Source organism: Panicum virgatum, chromosome 7K, assembly GCF_016808335.1.
Source record: "Panicum virgatum strain AP13 chromosome 7K, P.virgatum_v5, whole genome shotgun sequence".
Lineage (NCBI taxonomy): Eukaryota > Viridiplantae > Streptophyta > Magnoliopsida > Poales > Poaceae > Panicum > Panicum virgatum.
In genome coordinates, this window is record NC_053142.1 from 1,141,122 (window position 1) to 1,157,455 (window position 16,334).

Genomic DNA, 16,334 nt, shown 5'->3' on the forward strand with positions numbered 1-16,334 from the left:
TGTTCTTGAGTAGATAAACTAGCATACAAAGTTTGGAAACCAAATCTTGAGTAAAATAGGAGATATGATTTAAGTTTGATATCACATGTTTTATTTGTGTATTTTCTCCTGGTAATTATGGTGTGTTTTTATTTCTAAAAATCACACACAAGCTTGCTAGTAGACATAGATGCTGCACAAAAAAGTTTGAACAGTTTTGCTTAACAACATCTACCCTGAATATTTATGCATGTTTAAAAAGAAGTAAATGCAAAACTAAATATCCTGAGGTAGAAAAATGCTGATATTTTTACTGAAGCACTATCATACAAAGAATAGGTTATGGTAAAATTTTGAAACCCAGAAACACTACAGAACTCTTAGAAAAATTTAATCTTGTTATATTGACTTGATAATTGTCGAATTTATTACCACTGTTATATGTGTAGGAAAAATCTGAAAAATTTACAGTACGTTAATAATTAGGTGTAGAACACGTTGTAAAATTTTGAGCTTCAAAACTAATATAGTTCTTTCTGTACAAATTCATATTGATATCGCTATGGATGCTTTTAAGTAAATTTTTATGAGCAAATGCTTTACTGGTTTTTGCTGCAAATTTTACTATAAACTCATGTCTTAGTTTGCTTCCTTGTGCAAAATTTGTAGCACCAGAACATGATCATAACTCATGTAATAAAAAGATCAAAATCCTTCATAAATAATAATCTCCTTAATAACAAAATCCAACCAAGCACATTTGTAAACATAAGTTTAATTAAAACTACTCTATAAACGATTGCCCAGTAAACTTTAGATAAAAGAAATTTCATCAATAACAAGTTTGGATTACAACTTTATAGTGAGGGAAAGCTATACTCAAATCTTTTTAGTAATAAAACGTCCATTGCATTTCATATAGACACCACCCAAGTCTTGGACGGAACATACGAGTTGGTGCCGACGAATGAAAATACATCCACCGAGTTGCAGCTGAACTCGAGTGAACTCATTCAAGACCCGAACCAAAGTTCGGAAGAGCCGATTGCTGACAGTGCCCTAGAAGGCAAGCCCCGATGCATTTAAATTTTCCCTAATTGCAAATTTATGTAACCTATGTTGTAATCTATTATTTGTGCATTTAAGTTTCTAGGAGATGCTTGAAACCTTAAATGCATAATTCTAGGTACCCATGGATGGTTTCCTACTAGACAAGATCGAGTAGATGCTCTGCTAATTAGGATCGGTAAAAGTCGAGTAGTTCCTGCTACTCGCGAGATTACAGGCTCTGAAATGCTCTACCACCACTTTGAAATAATAAGGTTTATAGACAGGGTCAACGGTCGTTACTTGGGATGGAGACCCCGTCAGCTTAGTGAAATGGCATATGGATGAAATGTGTGGTAGCTTTGTTAAGCGTTTGAACGTACTAGCCATGTGTCGAGAAATATGGTAATCGGTAAGCAGAGTACTCGATTGGACTGGGGAGTGGACTTTACTTTCACCTCTTTTGGACGAAGTCCAGGATGAGCGTTTTACTTTCACCCTCTTTTGGACAAAATCCAGGATGAGCGCAACATTCGGGTGCGGAGTAGTCGTACTATGTAGTCGAGGGGGGTGACCCTGTTCCACAAGCCGGGAAGAAAGGGAAAATGTTGCGTGGGTGACTGGGCTCCCCATGCGTGCGAGTTAGATTTACCTTGCAAGGTTAAGAACTCGATTCGAATCGGCCGCCGCTCACGGTCAATGAGACTGCTTAACACACTTGCCACATCGAGTAACATCTGAAAGATGTTAATGACAAAATGAATAGTTGGATGATTAAAGTCAACATGCTTGATTAGCAATAGGTGCTCACCTAGACTGGTTTAATCAACATAGAATTCGGAAAATAAAAGATGAACGTAAGGACTTACTCTTATCGCTTTTTCAGCAAAAGAAAACCAAGAGCTTCACAGCCGTGCATGTCTAGTTAATGGGCTAAGGTATATCCATAAATGGGTAAGCCTTACTGAGTATTAGTATATTCAGCCTTACTTGTTGCATTGTTTTCAGGTGAGGCTTTTGAAGAGATGATCGCTGGTTTGACTTGGCCTTATAACTTGCCCCCAGGTTGGTCTGTAGTGTGGGATGAACCTTCAGTTGGTGCGGATTTCGATCCGAAAGAATGATGTCTCGTATGGACTTTATCGAGATGTCTAGTTATCGTTAGATGGTATATTTTCTGCTTCCGCTGAACAATGAACTTGGAAGAACTGTAATAATAAAGACCTACTGTAAACATATCTCACTTTCATAATGGTTTTGTAATAACTATGTGATGAGGAGGAGAAAGGAAGAAACATGCGCGCGCTCGGCTCGCCGGGCCGGGCGTGGCGAAGGGCGCGCGACATGCGCGTGAATGGTCCGCCGAAATCCGGCCTCAAGCCTTGCGGGTGCGCGGCTTCCTTTTGCAGTTTATTTTTGCTGCGGATTTGTTTCATATTTAATAAAGAAAACGACTCGGTTACGGGACGCCCTAACCCTACACGGTTCTCCCTATAAATGCGACGGCCGCCGCATGACTCGAATAGCTCACAAACGCATCTAGGTTTTGCTTTCTCTCCGCCGAGCCTACTTCCCCCCGATCGTTGGCGTGCAACTGCGATCGGGAGAGCAGGTCTCCAGAACCGTCGTCCTCAGCGATCCTGCACCGGGAGAGGGCGAATAAGGTTTTTGGAAAGCGCTCTGCGCGACTGCTCGATCGCTTCCATTCGTCTTCGCTGCATCAACAACACGGCGCGTCTTCTTCGTCGGGCGTGCGCCGCGCGTCGTCGCCAGGAATGAAAGAACAGGCTGGTCTGTCCCATCGTCATCAAAAAGGAAACGTACGTGCATCTTGCCTTAATCATGTTTTGTATACTATTTTTGTTTACATGTTTAGATATGATTCTGCTAGATAGTCAGGTTCAAGTTTTTTTGGTAGGACTGTCTAGGTCTGTTTCCTTTGTGATACTGTTCATGATTTATTATCGGATTGAATCAAAACTAAAAGTGCTAATTATTCCAACACATTGATTCCTAACGTTGTTGATATTACTTTCAAAATTTGTGCTCCTACAGCACTGGGAGCAGCCTCTACAGATGAGGAGCCAAGGAGCAGCGCTTCCGCTTCAAGTGCATGAAAAAGTCAAGTTGCTAGTGCAAGGTCTCTAAGATGAAGGAAATGTATACTGGTGATCACAGTTCCCAGATGTCATATATATGTTTTGTGGTTTGCAGCACTTTGCATAAATGTATTTGCAGTTCTGCTTGCCATCATGCTCTCTGGATCTTTTTCTAATGGCGTAATGGATAGTTAGTAGTCTCTCTTAGCTCTGATGTGTTTAGATTACTAGTTAGTGACTTAGTGTAAAGTGTCTCTTGGACTTTTATGCAATTTTGTCCGGTGAAATCTTCAGGCAGCCCTGGTGGCTAGCTTTGGCAGTTTCGTACGGTGATCGGTCTTGCTGAGGGTGTCGGTGTTGTGTTTGTGTGGGTAGATACTAGCACCTTGATGATTGAGTTGAAATCAGGGCAGGTGAGCAAGGTGAGCGACTCTGGAGTATTTTACAGCGCCTTGCCCTTCATGAGCTTCCATGCTTCAGGTACCGTATCAACCGTCTTATCTGCAAATCTGAAACTGACATTAAAAAACACGAGCCCTTTAAACTTGATTTGGAAAAGTTCACAGCGATCGAGATGATTTGCTTGTGGCCTTTTGTATCTTTATGTATGTAGATTATTCATTCCACTCGTGCCTTGTTTGTAAACATTACCCAGCTGTCAGGCACTAATTAATTAATTATGATTTGTACTTGTCAGGTCTTGCTAGCAGTGTATCACCATTGCCAGCGGAGGGAAAGTAACCACACCTGAGCCCAAATATGCTAGTTCATGGCCATTTGCAAATCCAACAAGTTGAATATGCGGCGCGGCGGCGGCGGCGGCTGACATGTTGCAGGGCTGATGCTTTGGATGCCTACCAGTATTCTGTTCGACAGCTGGTAGTTAAATTTCTTTGTAGTTTAAGCCACCGTGACCACACACCAGTTATCGATCGGACCTTTTAATCTTCCTCGGTAGTTGGTTAATATGATCATGACTATGAAGAGTATGTTTGAGGTTTAGTTTTCTTTGATGGTCGACGAATTCGCTTGGAACCAAACGTCCAAACGTATATTGTGGTTCTTTTGCCTGAAAAATGGATCTGATCTGCTCAGTTTAGTTTTTCACTTCCGGAACGAGGATTGTTGTCAGTGGCATCGTGACTATGAAAAGTAGGTTTCAGTTTATATATGTTCAGCTTGGAACTGAAAAGATTAAAATCTACTAGAGTATCTGACTCTCTATATGCAAGGATGGTTGTCAGTGGCATCGTGTATTGACTTGAGCTTTTCTTTGTTGCTTCGTTCTTTGCTAGTGTGCTGCCTGCCTTGCTTTGTTCTGAGAGGGGAAAATGGCCTGACTAACTGCTTTACATCCACACATGCATTCCCCATTGATGTTGAGCACTGACAACAGAAGAGACTGTGAACTCCTGCTGTCCTGCACTCTGTTTCTTTCAACAAGGCGGTTTTCCAATTCTCTCAAGATTTGTGAACCATAAATCTCAAGCAGAAGATTCTTTTTCGGTGAAAGATCTCAAACAGAAGATGGACACACGCTTTATCGAGCTTTCATGTGTAGGCCTAATAATCGCAAAAGGAAAAAAAGAAGAAGTTTATGGCATTGGCCATGCTTGCCGTGTGACCTGAATGTCTGAAACTCTGAATCGATGGTTACAAATGTGTAGTGCCACTGCACTGCCTCCCGGGCTCCACCCCACATAAAAGGTCCAACGGAAAACATTCCCCACCCCTGTCGCTGTCGCATTTCGCCCTTCGCGATCCCCAAATCCTCCCGCCGCCGATGGTCTCAGTGCCGTTGGGAGGGGGCGGAGACCGCCGGCCTCTTGCCGGTGGGTGGAGGCTGTAGGGTATTAGGTCCTAGTACTTCTAGGTTTAGGTTTCCGGGCGTCGACGACGAGGCGGTGGCGGCGGCGATGCTGCGACGGAATAAGTCCTCTCGGGCTCTTCCTCGCCCTGGTGGTGTTTCTCTCCGGCGCCATCGGCAAGCTCGTGGAGGTTGTGCTCCCGCTGTGGAGCTCATGTACAGGAGATCTTCACCGTCGGCTCGTCGACCCGTGCGGCAGGTGTCTACTGCGGCTCTTCAAAGCTTCGTTGCGATGGAGTTCCGGCTGATCTGGGGTCGGAGGTAATCGTGCTGGGCGTTCGCCGGAGGTGCAGACGACGACGGAATCTGGCGCCCAAAGGTTCTAGGGGCTTGTTTGTAATTGTATTCTTTTACAAGGGCCTTTATGCAAGTAGTCTGGTGGTACAGCTGCTCTCTGTATTCTACCAGAATGTATCTGTAAGCATACTCGTCTTTGTATGGTATCTTTATGTTTAATATAGGTATGTTTTATCAAAAAAAAATCCTCCCGCCGCCGCTCGCCGTGGGCGCTCCGGGTCCGGTCAAGCAAGCAGCATGGCGGAGGGGCTGATGGACGAGCTCGTCGAGGAGATCCTCCTCCGCCTGCCGCCGGACGACCCGTGCCGCCACTGTGTGTAGGCGGTGGTGCCGCATCGTCTCCGCTCCAGGCTTCCGCCGCGGCTTCACCGAGCGCCACTGTGTGGCCCCCATGCTCGGCTTCTTGGCCAACCTCAGGGACGGAGGCGAGGACGACGACTGCGCGTACGACTTCGTCGCCCGCTTCGTCCCCGCCAACCCCTTCCGCCCGAGCCACGCCGACCGCCTCGACCGCCGCGCGCTCGACGTCCGCCACGGCCGCGTCCTCCTTACCACCACGCCCTGGGGGCCGAACCTTGAGGTCTGGGACCCCGTCACGGACGAGCTGTGGGAACTTCCCGGCCCCGCCCTGCCGCACTCACCTTTCAGCTGGAACGCGGCGGTGGTCTGCGCCGCTCATGGCGAGTGCGACCACCTCGACTGCCGCCGGGGGCCCTTCCTCGTCGTCTTCCTGGACGACTCCGGCCCTGAGGAGATGCACGTGTACGTCTACTCATCGGAGGTTGGCGCCTGCAGCGAACCGACCTACGGCCCTCCCTCCCCAACCTATGGGGTCGAAATGGTTCCTACCGCCCTTGTGGGGGAATGCGCTCTACTTCCTGATTGATGCGACCAACAGCATTCTAGAGTATGATTTGGCCAAGCGGAGCGTGTCTGTGCTTCACCTGCCTCTCGGTTTCGGCCCCCTTTAGTTCCCAAACCAAAAATTTTTGGTTGTCAAATCAACGCTTTGACCAGATGTCGGGAGGTTTTCAGACACTAATTAAAAAATTAATTTCAGAACTCACCCGGAAACCGCGAGACGAATCTTTTGAGGCCTTTGACCGCATCATTAGTACATGTGGGTTACTGTAGCACTTATGGCTAATCATGCACTAATTAGGCTCAAAAGATTCATCTCGCCGTGTACATCCAAACTGTGCAATTAGTTTTGTTGTTTAACTACATTTAGTACTCCATACATATGTCCAAAGGGAGAGGCACACATTTCGAGGTGAAATTATTTGGGAATTAAACGCGCCCTTCGTTTCGGATTTTGCGGTGCTCATGACGTCGGAGGACGGCATGTTGGGATTCGCAAGGGTGGGGAACTCCAGACTCTGGCTCTGGTCAATGGAGACAGGTCCTGAGGGGGATGCTACATGGGCACCAAAAGGATCCATTGAGCTCCTGACACTGCTCCAAGTTGATGCAGCTGCCATCGTAAATGATTATGTTGGTTTTGCCCATGGCGCTGGGGTCTTTTTGTGGGGACAGAGGATGCTTGGTTCAGTATTGCTCTAGAGTCCGGACATGTGAGGGAAGAGGACTGTGGTGATCGTCACACCCACGGTGTTGTTCCATACACGAGCTTCTACATCCCAGGTACAACTTTGCGTAGTCCATGGTTTTTCAGTTTCTAGAATTTAGTCCATGAAAATATGGAAAAGTGAATTTGTCAAAGTGAAGTAACTGTAGAAATTTTCTACTCCCACCTATTTTTTGTTGCAGGGTCCTTGAAATTGGTTAGAGATGCCTAGGAACTTATTCATCTTGTATACATGTTATGGATGGATGACGACATCTTGGCAATTAGTCTTAATCTGAGCCAAGCTAGGAACTTATCTGGCAAACCCAAGAAAGTCAGATATCTGGGTTTACGATCATCTATGCTTTCTGTTTAGCACTTTGAGCGAATAATGTTACCCATCTGTTCCCAAATGTCGTTTGTCCTGTCAATTGCTTCGTGCGCACATGTAAAAAAATATTTTATTATCATACTTAAAGTGGGCACTTGGAACTGAATATACATATATTCACTCTGTTTCTCTGTTCTGCAGATTTTCATCAGTATGGATTAGCTCCTCTCTGAACCGAATAAGTGCTGAGCAAGTAATAAGTTTTCATGCTCAATTATGGGTCTTGAAACTCCTCCTGCTCATGAATTGTAAACATATGTTTGGTCTTGTTGGAGCTTTTGTTAAGATTAGCCTTAGCAGGGTTCTTGAATGATATTATGTTGGATGTGTGCTTTGCTTTGCTGAAAAGTACTCTGTAGTTCAATTTGAGTTTGATATGAGCAAAATTACCCAATAAGTACTTTGAACATTTGATCAAGCATCTCTGAAACCTTATGGTTCAGTTGCGGTAAACAAGTCTGCATGCTAGATTGTTTCAAAAGAAAGCTTTCCTGTGTTCTGAACAAACTGATAAGCATCTTGAATAAAAGTGATATTTCCATGTTATTATTTGTGCGAAGCTATCTGATATTTGTACTTTTGTAGCAGCCATTTCATTGCAGTTATTACTACATTTTATTTAGTAATATTAAACAGTGATTCTGCAAAAGTCTAGTAAACATAGAACTTTGCTACTCCTACCTATTTTTTGTTGTGGGTCCTTGAAACTGGTTATTGATTCATAGGAGTTTATTCATCCATTATACATGTTATTGATGGATGATAAGATCTTGGCAATTGATCTAAATTTAAGCCGAGCTAATATATCTGCTAAACCCAAGCAACGCAGATATCTGTGTCTTAACCACTTATGCATTCTTCTGAGCATTTTGAGTGAGAATAGTGGTACTCATCTGGGTCAAAATATCGTTTCAACTTGGCGGTTTATTTGTATGAGATGATCACACTTCCTGAAAATTCATACTTACATGGTTTCAACTTGGGCTGCTCAAGGTGGTTTAAGATGGTTTCAGGTAGGTTTGCAAACCAACCAGTATTTTATTGGAAAAAATTCACTGAATAAACAAACTAAATAGCGATGAATTTTTTTTCTAATTTTATTGTGAATTGCCCTACTAATGAAGATCATGCAAACTCATCATGCGCCGAACATAATGATGCACAGTCAATATCAGATTTTATTGTGAACTATCACTGCCCTCATGTACCTTCCTCACCTGGTCAGACGTCAGATCCATACTAAACAACCTTTAGCCGCAATGGCAAAAAGGACTTTAACACCAGATGCAAAGCCCACCAAACAAGGTGAGAAGGAGAGATCAGCATCAGTAAAGATCATTGTCTTGAGCTCAATGGTTCTACGTCATGACCACTGATGACCATCGAGCGTCTCTGTCCGGACCTGACTCCCTAGAACTAACACAAATTGTGTATGGAGCCCTTCCTGAAAAGTTAAAAAGATGGCTCTGTACTTCAGTCAGTTTCAGACATTCAGTTTGATCTCAATACGATTGCCCAACCAATAGATTTGGCCATTCTTAGTACATCTTTGGAACTGAAAAGCAGTAGCTAAAGGTTCAGTTTCTGAAAACGAGATAACCATACACTGAATCTCCTTCCTCTGCACCAAACACCTGTGCACCTGACCAACAATTGCCAACATTCAGTTCTGTTCATCAATGTTCAGAACTTGGAGATTGTTTGAATAATAATGCATTAGTATATCTGAAGTTCTGAAGTGCCTCAACGTAAGTCGTAGTTTGCTGCTGATTGTCTAACAGGAAGAATTTCAAGTGTTCAAGGTATGGACTAGTAAGCATCTTAAGCTCTGGCAGATCTTGGAGCATTGATGTCCACTGGACACTGAATTCATGAACATTGACAGTTTGACACTATACAAGTTTCCATCACGTCACAATAGCTCCAACACCTTCTTTCCACTAAGCGTGTGTTTAGATCCTATAAAGTTTTGGACGAAATTCACTGTCCATCATGTCACAATAGCTCCAACACCTTGCTTGAGTAGTAGTAGAACAACAATGTGCACAGAATGAAAAATGTTCTACCTTGGGCGATTGGGGAATATGCAATCAAAGTAATTCCGAGCTCATCGCAAGCTGCCTTCACCCCATTTTCCTACGGGTTCCTGTATATCAGACTGTAATTTACTTGATTTGAAGCGAGTGGAATCCCCCTCTTCTTAAGCTGCGCATGAGCATCTCGGAGGCATTTTTTTGTACACAGTCATGGAAAACGTGATCTGAGTTAGTTTTACAGAAAAAGAAGTACCTAGCCTAACAAATGATATCATAAGAATACCAAAGTCAGACAACAACCGCTGTAGTTCGAGACTCTAACAGCTTTCACAAGACCTTGCTCAACAGCATCTCCAAGGCCATCCAGGTAACCTGAACCGTGTAAGAACAGTGAAATTGACATCCTAAAGCGGGTTACATATTTATGTGGTAAGTCTCGTTGTGGATACCTTCATTGCCCCATATCCCTGGCCTGAAAAGGAAATGCGAAGAGCGGCTAAGTTAACCAATGGAGTCAACAGGGGAGAAAAACAAAGTCGATTTAAAGGATGATGAGCCAACCAATGAAGTTGGTAGAGCTCAACCGAAGAGACGCCAAGGCGATCCAATAAGGCCTTCAGTGCACAGATGACACTTCCACGGCCAAATCTCCATGGAAGAGCTGCAAACTTTGTTGCGATGGCCACTTCGACTTGTTCCTTTTGTTGCCTTTCCTCGATGAATCTGATGGAAAGAGATGATTTCAGAACAGAGGTATGTACTGGCTGGGAAACAGCAGTATAGGACATACCTTCCGAGTAAACTTTCTGAATTTATGGCTCCTGATATCTAAATATGGCATATTTGAAATTAATGCCAAATAAACGTGGCCTGAAATTTGCTAGGGAATGGATGACAAAACATGAACCATTTTGGTTCTTACCCCAGCTCCGTATACTTCAGCAGTATCAAAGAAAGTTATTCCACAATCGATGCTCGCATCAAATGCTCCTTTTGCTGCCTTCAGTTTCCTATCTGCCATTTTTCAGAGACTTTGATCATCATGTTAAAGTTTGTCGTTAAAAAAAGTCCAAGGACAACAATTCCCATGTTTTACAACGAGAGGTGTGCAAAAGTTCTATGGAATTAGAAAAATCAGAATGTAATAGGTTTGCTGACAGTTGAAGGTTAGTCAATGTCATTAATCATTTCAGACTCGGTCAGATATTTTATATAGGTTGGTTGCAGTTGGAGGCAAAATATATGAGAGTTAGTTACAGAGAACAAATGCACTGGGCAAAATATATGATGGTGGAGATATAAGTCTCCCAGAGCATATACTGGATAGGACTCATTGCAGAGCTAAAATCCAATAAACGCATATACCATTTCCAATGGTCAAAGTAACAGGCACCTCATGTGCATGTAAAAAGTATGACCATAATTTCAGGGCACCAACGGCGACCAGATGCTAGAAATCAGGAATTCAAGTACAGCATCCTTGATCACACTTTCTTGTCCTCCGACTGAGTGAACCATGCGGTTCTTGGTCAGTATCCTAACATCAATTCATATCAACACACTTCTTTTATTTTTTCTTCTGAAGCTGTCATAATCTTTAGCGAATTTCAAGGCAGTAGTAAGAACCATCCATATCACAACGAATGAGGTTTCATTTCCTTATTATCCTGCAAGACTCGTTGGCCCAGAGGCAAGGACTCATCATGTTCTTGGTGGTGCAAATGTCAGAACTACAATGCCAAGCTCTGACGAATAGGGATGATGCCTACTGTGGCATGCAAAAGGCACAACAGTTGCATCATTAACTGTGGCATGCAAAACCTGCCCTCTTCTTTTGATGGCATAAAATCCACCAGTTGAGGAAGATTCTGCTGTCAAGAATATAGGGTCTGGACTGATTCTATTTCGGTAAACTGCTGCAGCAGTTTCCAAGTCATATACAAACAAAAGCCCAAGCTTCGTAATTAACTAGCAAGAAATTTACACAAAGGTACTAATCGTACAGACATAGTAGATTAGTAGGTTTCAATAAATTACACAACATTGTTGTTCAAATTACACAAACATAATAGTCCATCATAGTCCATTAGCACACGCACCACAAAACATCCTCACAACCAACTAGAGTTCAATAATCCATCAGGCCTCAGGCTCTATCCTCTATCAACACCCGCAAGTAGAAGCTTTGTTGTGTAATATAGATATTGGCGACACTTGGGAACACACAGAGGTGAATAACGTCCATAATCCTAGCTGGATGTGGACCTAAGTAGTGCCCAAGTTCCTCCCGTGGTCGCCCATCCGGACCAGCCTGATATAAGAACACCTTGAGCAAGAAACTTGGAAGATCAGGTTTAGCCTCAGCATCACCGAGCCAAATGAAGTATAGGCCTGTTTCTGTAATGAAGAAAACAAAATATTCCTCTTGACCCTCTAAAACAACGCCTGTTCCACAACGGATCAAGGGGATATCTTCTTTGTAACCTTCATAAGTTATATTCTCATAAAAAAACTCATGATGGTTTATCAAATGAGAGGCCAGCGTATTCTAGAAAAATGGTTTCTGTCTGCACATAGCCATCGGACACATGAGTTCCCTGAGATTGCAAGACCGGGTATGTCTCATGTAGTTAGCTGGAGTTAAATTTGCACCACAGCGATAAGGGCAATCAATCACACCGGCCATGATTCTGCTGTCCAGGCCAACTACTCGGAAGCACGGATGAGATGTGATAATAGAGTGCGCTCTTGAGCATGAATAGCACAGTAGCTGGCCACATGCTTCATCCAAAGACCCTGCTGTCAATGTGCATTAACGAAACAACAAAACGAAAGGAAAATAAAAATAATGCTCCGATAACAAAGTTGCAACCATCTACATAAGAAGAATGATTGGAACCTGGTAAACTCCGTCAAGAAGACCAAAAGGATCCGCGCAGCGACTAGAGAACGTAGGTCTGCAAGAAAAAGAACCGACCAAAAGGATGAATCGATAGGAGAAGCATACCGTTCAGAGCAATGTTTTAAATCTCCGGCTAAGCCTCTTAGCTGCCAGTCTTTCCAGCAGCTAAGGAAAGCTATAGCTACAGCTAAGCCATTTAGCTGTTTTGGAAAATTTAGAAAAAAAAACACCTATGCCATACAGGAATAAACGACCATAACATTCAGTCCTGGAGACCAATACCATAAAGGTACTTAAAAGTTAACATATCCGGTAGTCATTACAAGACAGAGAACACTTGACAACATAAGCATTTTATAGTGCATATATGACACTTGCCCACAAGAACATTGCTTCTGTCTGGGACTATTAGCAAAAGAACAACATAGAGTTCAGATCAGTCGTCAGGAGACAACATAGCTAAGCGGCTAAACGAAGATCTAATTTAGTGGCTATCTCCCGCTAAGCACAGCTATTAGCGGCAGCTAAACCATAGCGTTAAATGAGAACTATCCTAGCTGCTTCCCTCCCAGCAGCTATCTCGGGCTATAGCTTCCGAGATTTAAAACATTGGTTCAGAGGAAGGGGAGAAACATACCGTTCAGAGGAAGCGAGAAGAACTGGACAAGCTTGCTGACGTGGAGGATGAGAAAGCTCGCCGGTACGGTCGCAGAGGACGAGGAGATGAAGTTGCTGCAGGATCCGTCGCGAAGGAGATGCGCCGGAGGATGCGGCTGTCCCCGAGGAGCTGGTGCTCGCGCTGGGCTTGGGGAGGAGGATGCGCCGAGCGAGGGCGAGCGGAGGAGAGAGCGGCGGCGGCTCGCGCTGGGCTTGGGGAGGAGGATGCGCCGAGCGAGGGCGAGCGGAATAGAGAGCGGCGGCGGATGGATGCGGACTACCGAGAAGCCGGGGAGAGAGGCGACAACGGCTCTGTAAAATAAATGGATGAGCAGCTGGCCAGCTATCTCAGCAGGAGGGGATGCAAGGGCCCACGTTCTCTTTTTTTAAGGGTTTTTTTGATGCACGCCATTATAATTCTTCAAGTTTGGAGAAACACCATTACAATTCACCTTATTAGAAATTTGCCATTACAATTCTATTTCACTCGGGTCCATGCCATATTCTACGTCTGGCGCATACTTGGACCCACTTGCAGGCGTCGTATCCGTATATCACCGTATGTGAGAAACCACGGCCCCCTCCCTCCGACGGTGCCTCTCCCCTGCCCCCGATTCCGGCTGCCTCCTCCCCTCCAGCCCCTCCCTCCGGCGGTTCCTCTCCCCCCACGCGGTGCTCCGGCGGCGGGACCAGGCGAGCGGCGAGCGGGCGGATGGCGCGAGCAGAGCTACTCGCGGGGGCGCGGGAGCAACGCAGCAGGGCTGCGTGCGCGGGTCCTGCGCGAGCGGCGCACGCGGACCAGGGGCCGCACGGGGGACGCGGAGGCGGCGCGGCGCGCGGGGAGCCGGCGGCGGGACTAGGCGTGCGGGCGGGCGGCGAGCGGGCGGATGGCGCGGGCAGAGCCTTCCCCGGCGGTGCGTAGGACGCGTGCGGGAGCGGCTAGCGCTGTGCTGTAGCAGCATGCGCGCGGGAGCAGAGGAGGGCAGAGATCGGCTCGACCCCCGTTCCCACCTGCCGCGCTCGGCTCGACCGCGTCCGGCCGCTGCCGTGAGCGGAGAAGGCCCTCCGTCGCGATCCGGCGGCAGCACCCCGTTTTCCCCACCCCGTCGTGCCCAAATCCGACGAGCGGACCCGTTTTTACCCCGCGCGCGCCGAGCCGCTGCTCCCGCCACCCCGCGCAAGCCCCAGCGCGAGGCAGGGGACGGGCGGACGCCGCGCGAGGACTGGGCAAGCGGGCAGGCGCCGCTCCAGGCAGGTGAGCGGGCGGGCGCCGCCGCGGGAGGCCACCGTTCCCGTCGTCCCGGCGTGACTGGGGTGCCGCCGCGGGAGGCCACCGTGCCCGTCGTCCCGGCACGACTGGGGCGCCGTCGCGGGAGGCTGCAGGAGGCGCCGCTGCGAGCCTGCTGGGGCCGCCGCCGCGGGAATTGGGGAGGCTGTTGCGGGAGGCCGCTGGAGAAAGAGGCGGGTCAATGCGATTGGGGAGGTGGCCGGTCCGCCGCCGCGCTGCGCTCGTGGAGGAGCGGGCCTAGGACTCGGGCGTCGGGGCTATGCCGGACCGCCGCCACCCGCGCGAGGGTAGGCCCAGTGGCCGGCCGCTCCTCTGCTCGCGGCGGCAAGGCCACCGTGGCCACCTCAATGCGCGCAGCAGCGCCCAGCGACGGTAGCCCTGGAGGACTCCCGCGGCGCCGGTCCCCAGTCCGTATGCGGCGTCCTGCTGCCGCAGCAGTCCAGCCCCCGGGCGCCGCGCCGTCGCCGCTCGCCGAGTCGTACGACGGCTCGCCGCTCCGCCGCCAGGCGTTCGAGACCTCCCTCACCAAGACCGGCATCACATCCTCATCCCCGACGAGCACGCTCGTCTCGCCGCCGAGGTCGCCGGACGCCACCGCTCGCCCTGGATTGGACAGAGAGATCCGGAGCTCTTAACGCCGTAGACGCACCGGCGTTCATACGTTCTCTACGTACGTATTCGGGGCCTGACAATGGGCCCGAGCAGCTGAGATACGTAGAAAATGGCAAAGAGCAGGGAGTCCAACAATTGTAATGGCATGTTTCAGAATACCCGAATTGTAATGGTATTTCTCCAAACTCGAAGAATTATAATGGCGTGGATCAAAAAAACCCTTTTTTTTACCCAAAAACAACAGCTGAGCTCCACGAATGGCTAAAAAAAATCTTCTTCAACGGCCCATCCTCAACCAACCTAAAATCAAGAGGTTCAATGATTCCTACTGTTTCACGTGCCCCTTTCACATCAACGGAGTGGGTATATTTTTGAGTAAATTCCCTGTGTGCCACTGGAAAATGTAACTTATCCTTTATGTGCCATTAAAAATTAACATATCCCTTCAATACCATCGTTTTTAATTTTCAATTCTCTCTATGCCATTGCCGTCAAAAGGCAGTTAACCGCGTCAAATTCCTTCCTCCTACCGTGGCCCCGTCGCGCCGCCGACCCATGGCCCGCACGCCCCCTCCGCCAGCTGCCGCACTGCGCCTCCGTCGACCGCCCTCCGTGCCGTGCTGCACCTCCGTCGGCCGCCCTCCGCAGCGCCCCTGCCGTGGCTCTGTCGCGCCGGCCACCACGTGCGAGCGCCGACCCGTGCCCGCACGCGCCCTCAGGCGGCTGCCGTCGGGCAGCAAGCATGGCTCGCACGCAAGCGGAGGGGCAGCATGGGCGGCCGCGGTAGGCTGGACCCCGCGCCGCGCGCTGGAACCTGCCTGGGTGGCAGAGGGCACGGCGCGCGTGACGGCGGCCGCGACAAGGGCGCGGCCCGCGCGGCGCACGGTGGCCAGCACGACGGCGGTCGGGGCATGCTATGGCGGAGGGCACGGCCCGCGCAACGGCGGCTCGCGCGACGCGCGGCGGCCGACATGACGGCGGCTGGGGCATGCTGCAGCGGAGGGCATGGCCCGCAATGAAGGACGCGGCGCGCACGGCGGCCCGCGCGACGGCCAGCGAGACGGTGGCCGGGGTAGGGGTGTGGCGGAGGGTGCGGCCGGTGGCGGAGGACGCAGCGGGCGGGGCGGCCCGCGCGACGGCCGCGGCGGCAGGGGCCCGGTGGAGGGCACAGCGCACGCGGCGGCTCGCGCGATGGCGGCCGCGGCTATGGTGCGGCGGAGGGGCAGCACAGGCCTCCCCCACGCGCCGCTGTGGAAGGATCCGAAGGGGCGAAGGTTGAAGTATCCGTGCGGCGGCCGACGAGGCCACGCTCGCCGACGCCTTCGTAGCCGCGACGGCCGCCGTGTTCGGGGCCTCATCCGCGGTTTTCGCTGGCGTGTCGGCCGCGTCTGCCGAGTCCGCCGCCAGCGCCGCGCTGTCCCCGCGGACGCCGACGCCTACACCCCGGTCTGCACGCCTGCCAGCCCGATGTGGCACAGTGGCAGGTGACCGACCTGCTCCAGCAGCGGCGGGCCGTGTCGTTCGAGGACTCGTGTAACGAGGAGGAGGAGGAGGAGTGGAAGGCGGCCATGGGCAGGGTGTGCGGGCTCGAG

The 16,334-nt window shown here is 48.8% G+C and overlaps 1 protein-coding gene across 1 annotated transcript; it reads right to left on the minus strand.

Annotated features, from left to right (window-relative positions):
- Window positions 1–9,318: 9,318 nt before the first annotated feature.
- LOC120639500 (uncharacterized oxidoreductase At1g06690, chloroplastic-like) lies at window positions 9,319–10,327 on the minus strand. Its single transcript, XM_039915353.1, has 5 exons — window positions 10,206–10,327; window positions 10,074–10,111; window positions 9,845–10,006; window positions 9,733–9,755; window positions 9,319–9,655 (listed from the first exon to the last, which is right to left on the minus strand). The coding sequence occupies exons 1-5, from the start codon at window positions 10,302–10,304 to the stop codon at window positions 9,555–9,557; spliced, it is 423 nt and encodes a 140-aa protein (XP_039771287.1). The 5' UTR covers window positions 10,305–10,327; the 3' UTR covers window positions 9,319–9,554.
- Between the last annotated feature and the right edge of the window lie 6,007 nt (window positions 10,328–16,334).

What these genes read in the sequence shown, in the direction of transcription:
- LOC120639500 (XM_039915353.1), bottom strand. Translation starts at nt 10,304, where the DNA reads ATGGCAGATAGGAAACTGAAGGCAGCAAAAGGAGCATTTGATGCGAGC. An exon ending in GAGCTCTACCAACTTCATTG is followed by an intron (nt 9,756 to 9,844) that starts GTTGGCTCATCA and finishes TTTCCTTTTCAG; the next exon opens with GCCAGGGATATGGGGCAATG. An exon ending in AGGGATATGGGGCAATGAAG is followed by an intron (nt 9,656 to 9,732) that starts GTATCCACAACG and finishes TACACGGTTCAG; the next exon opens with GTTACCTGGATGGCCTTGGA.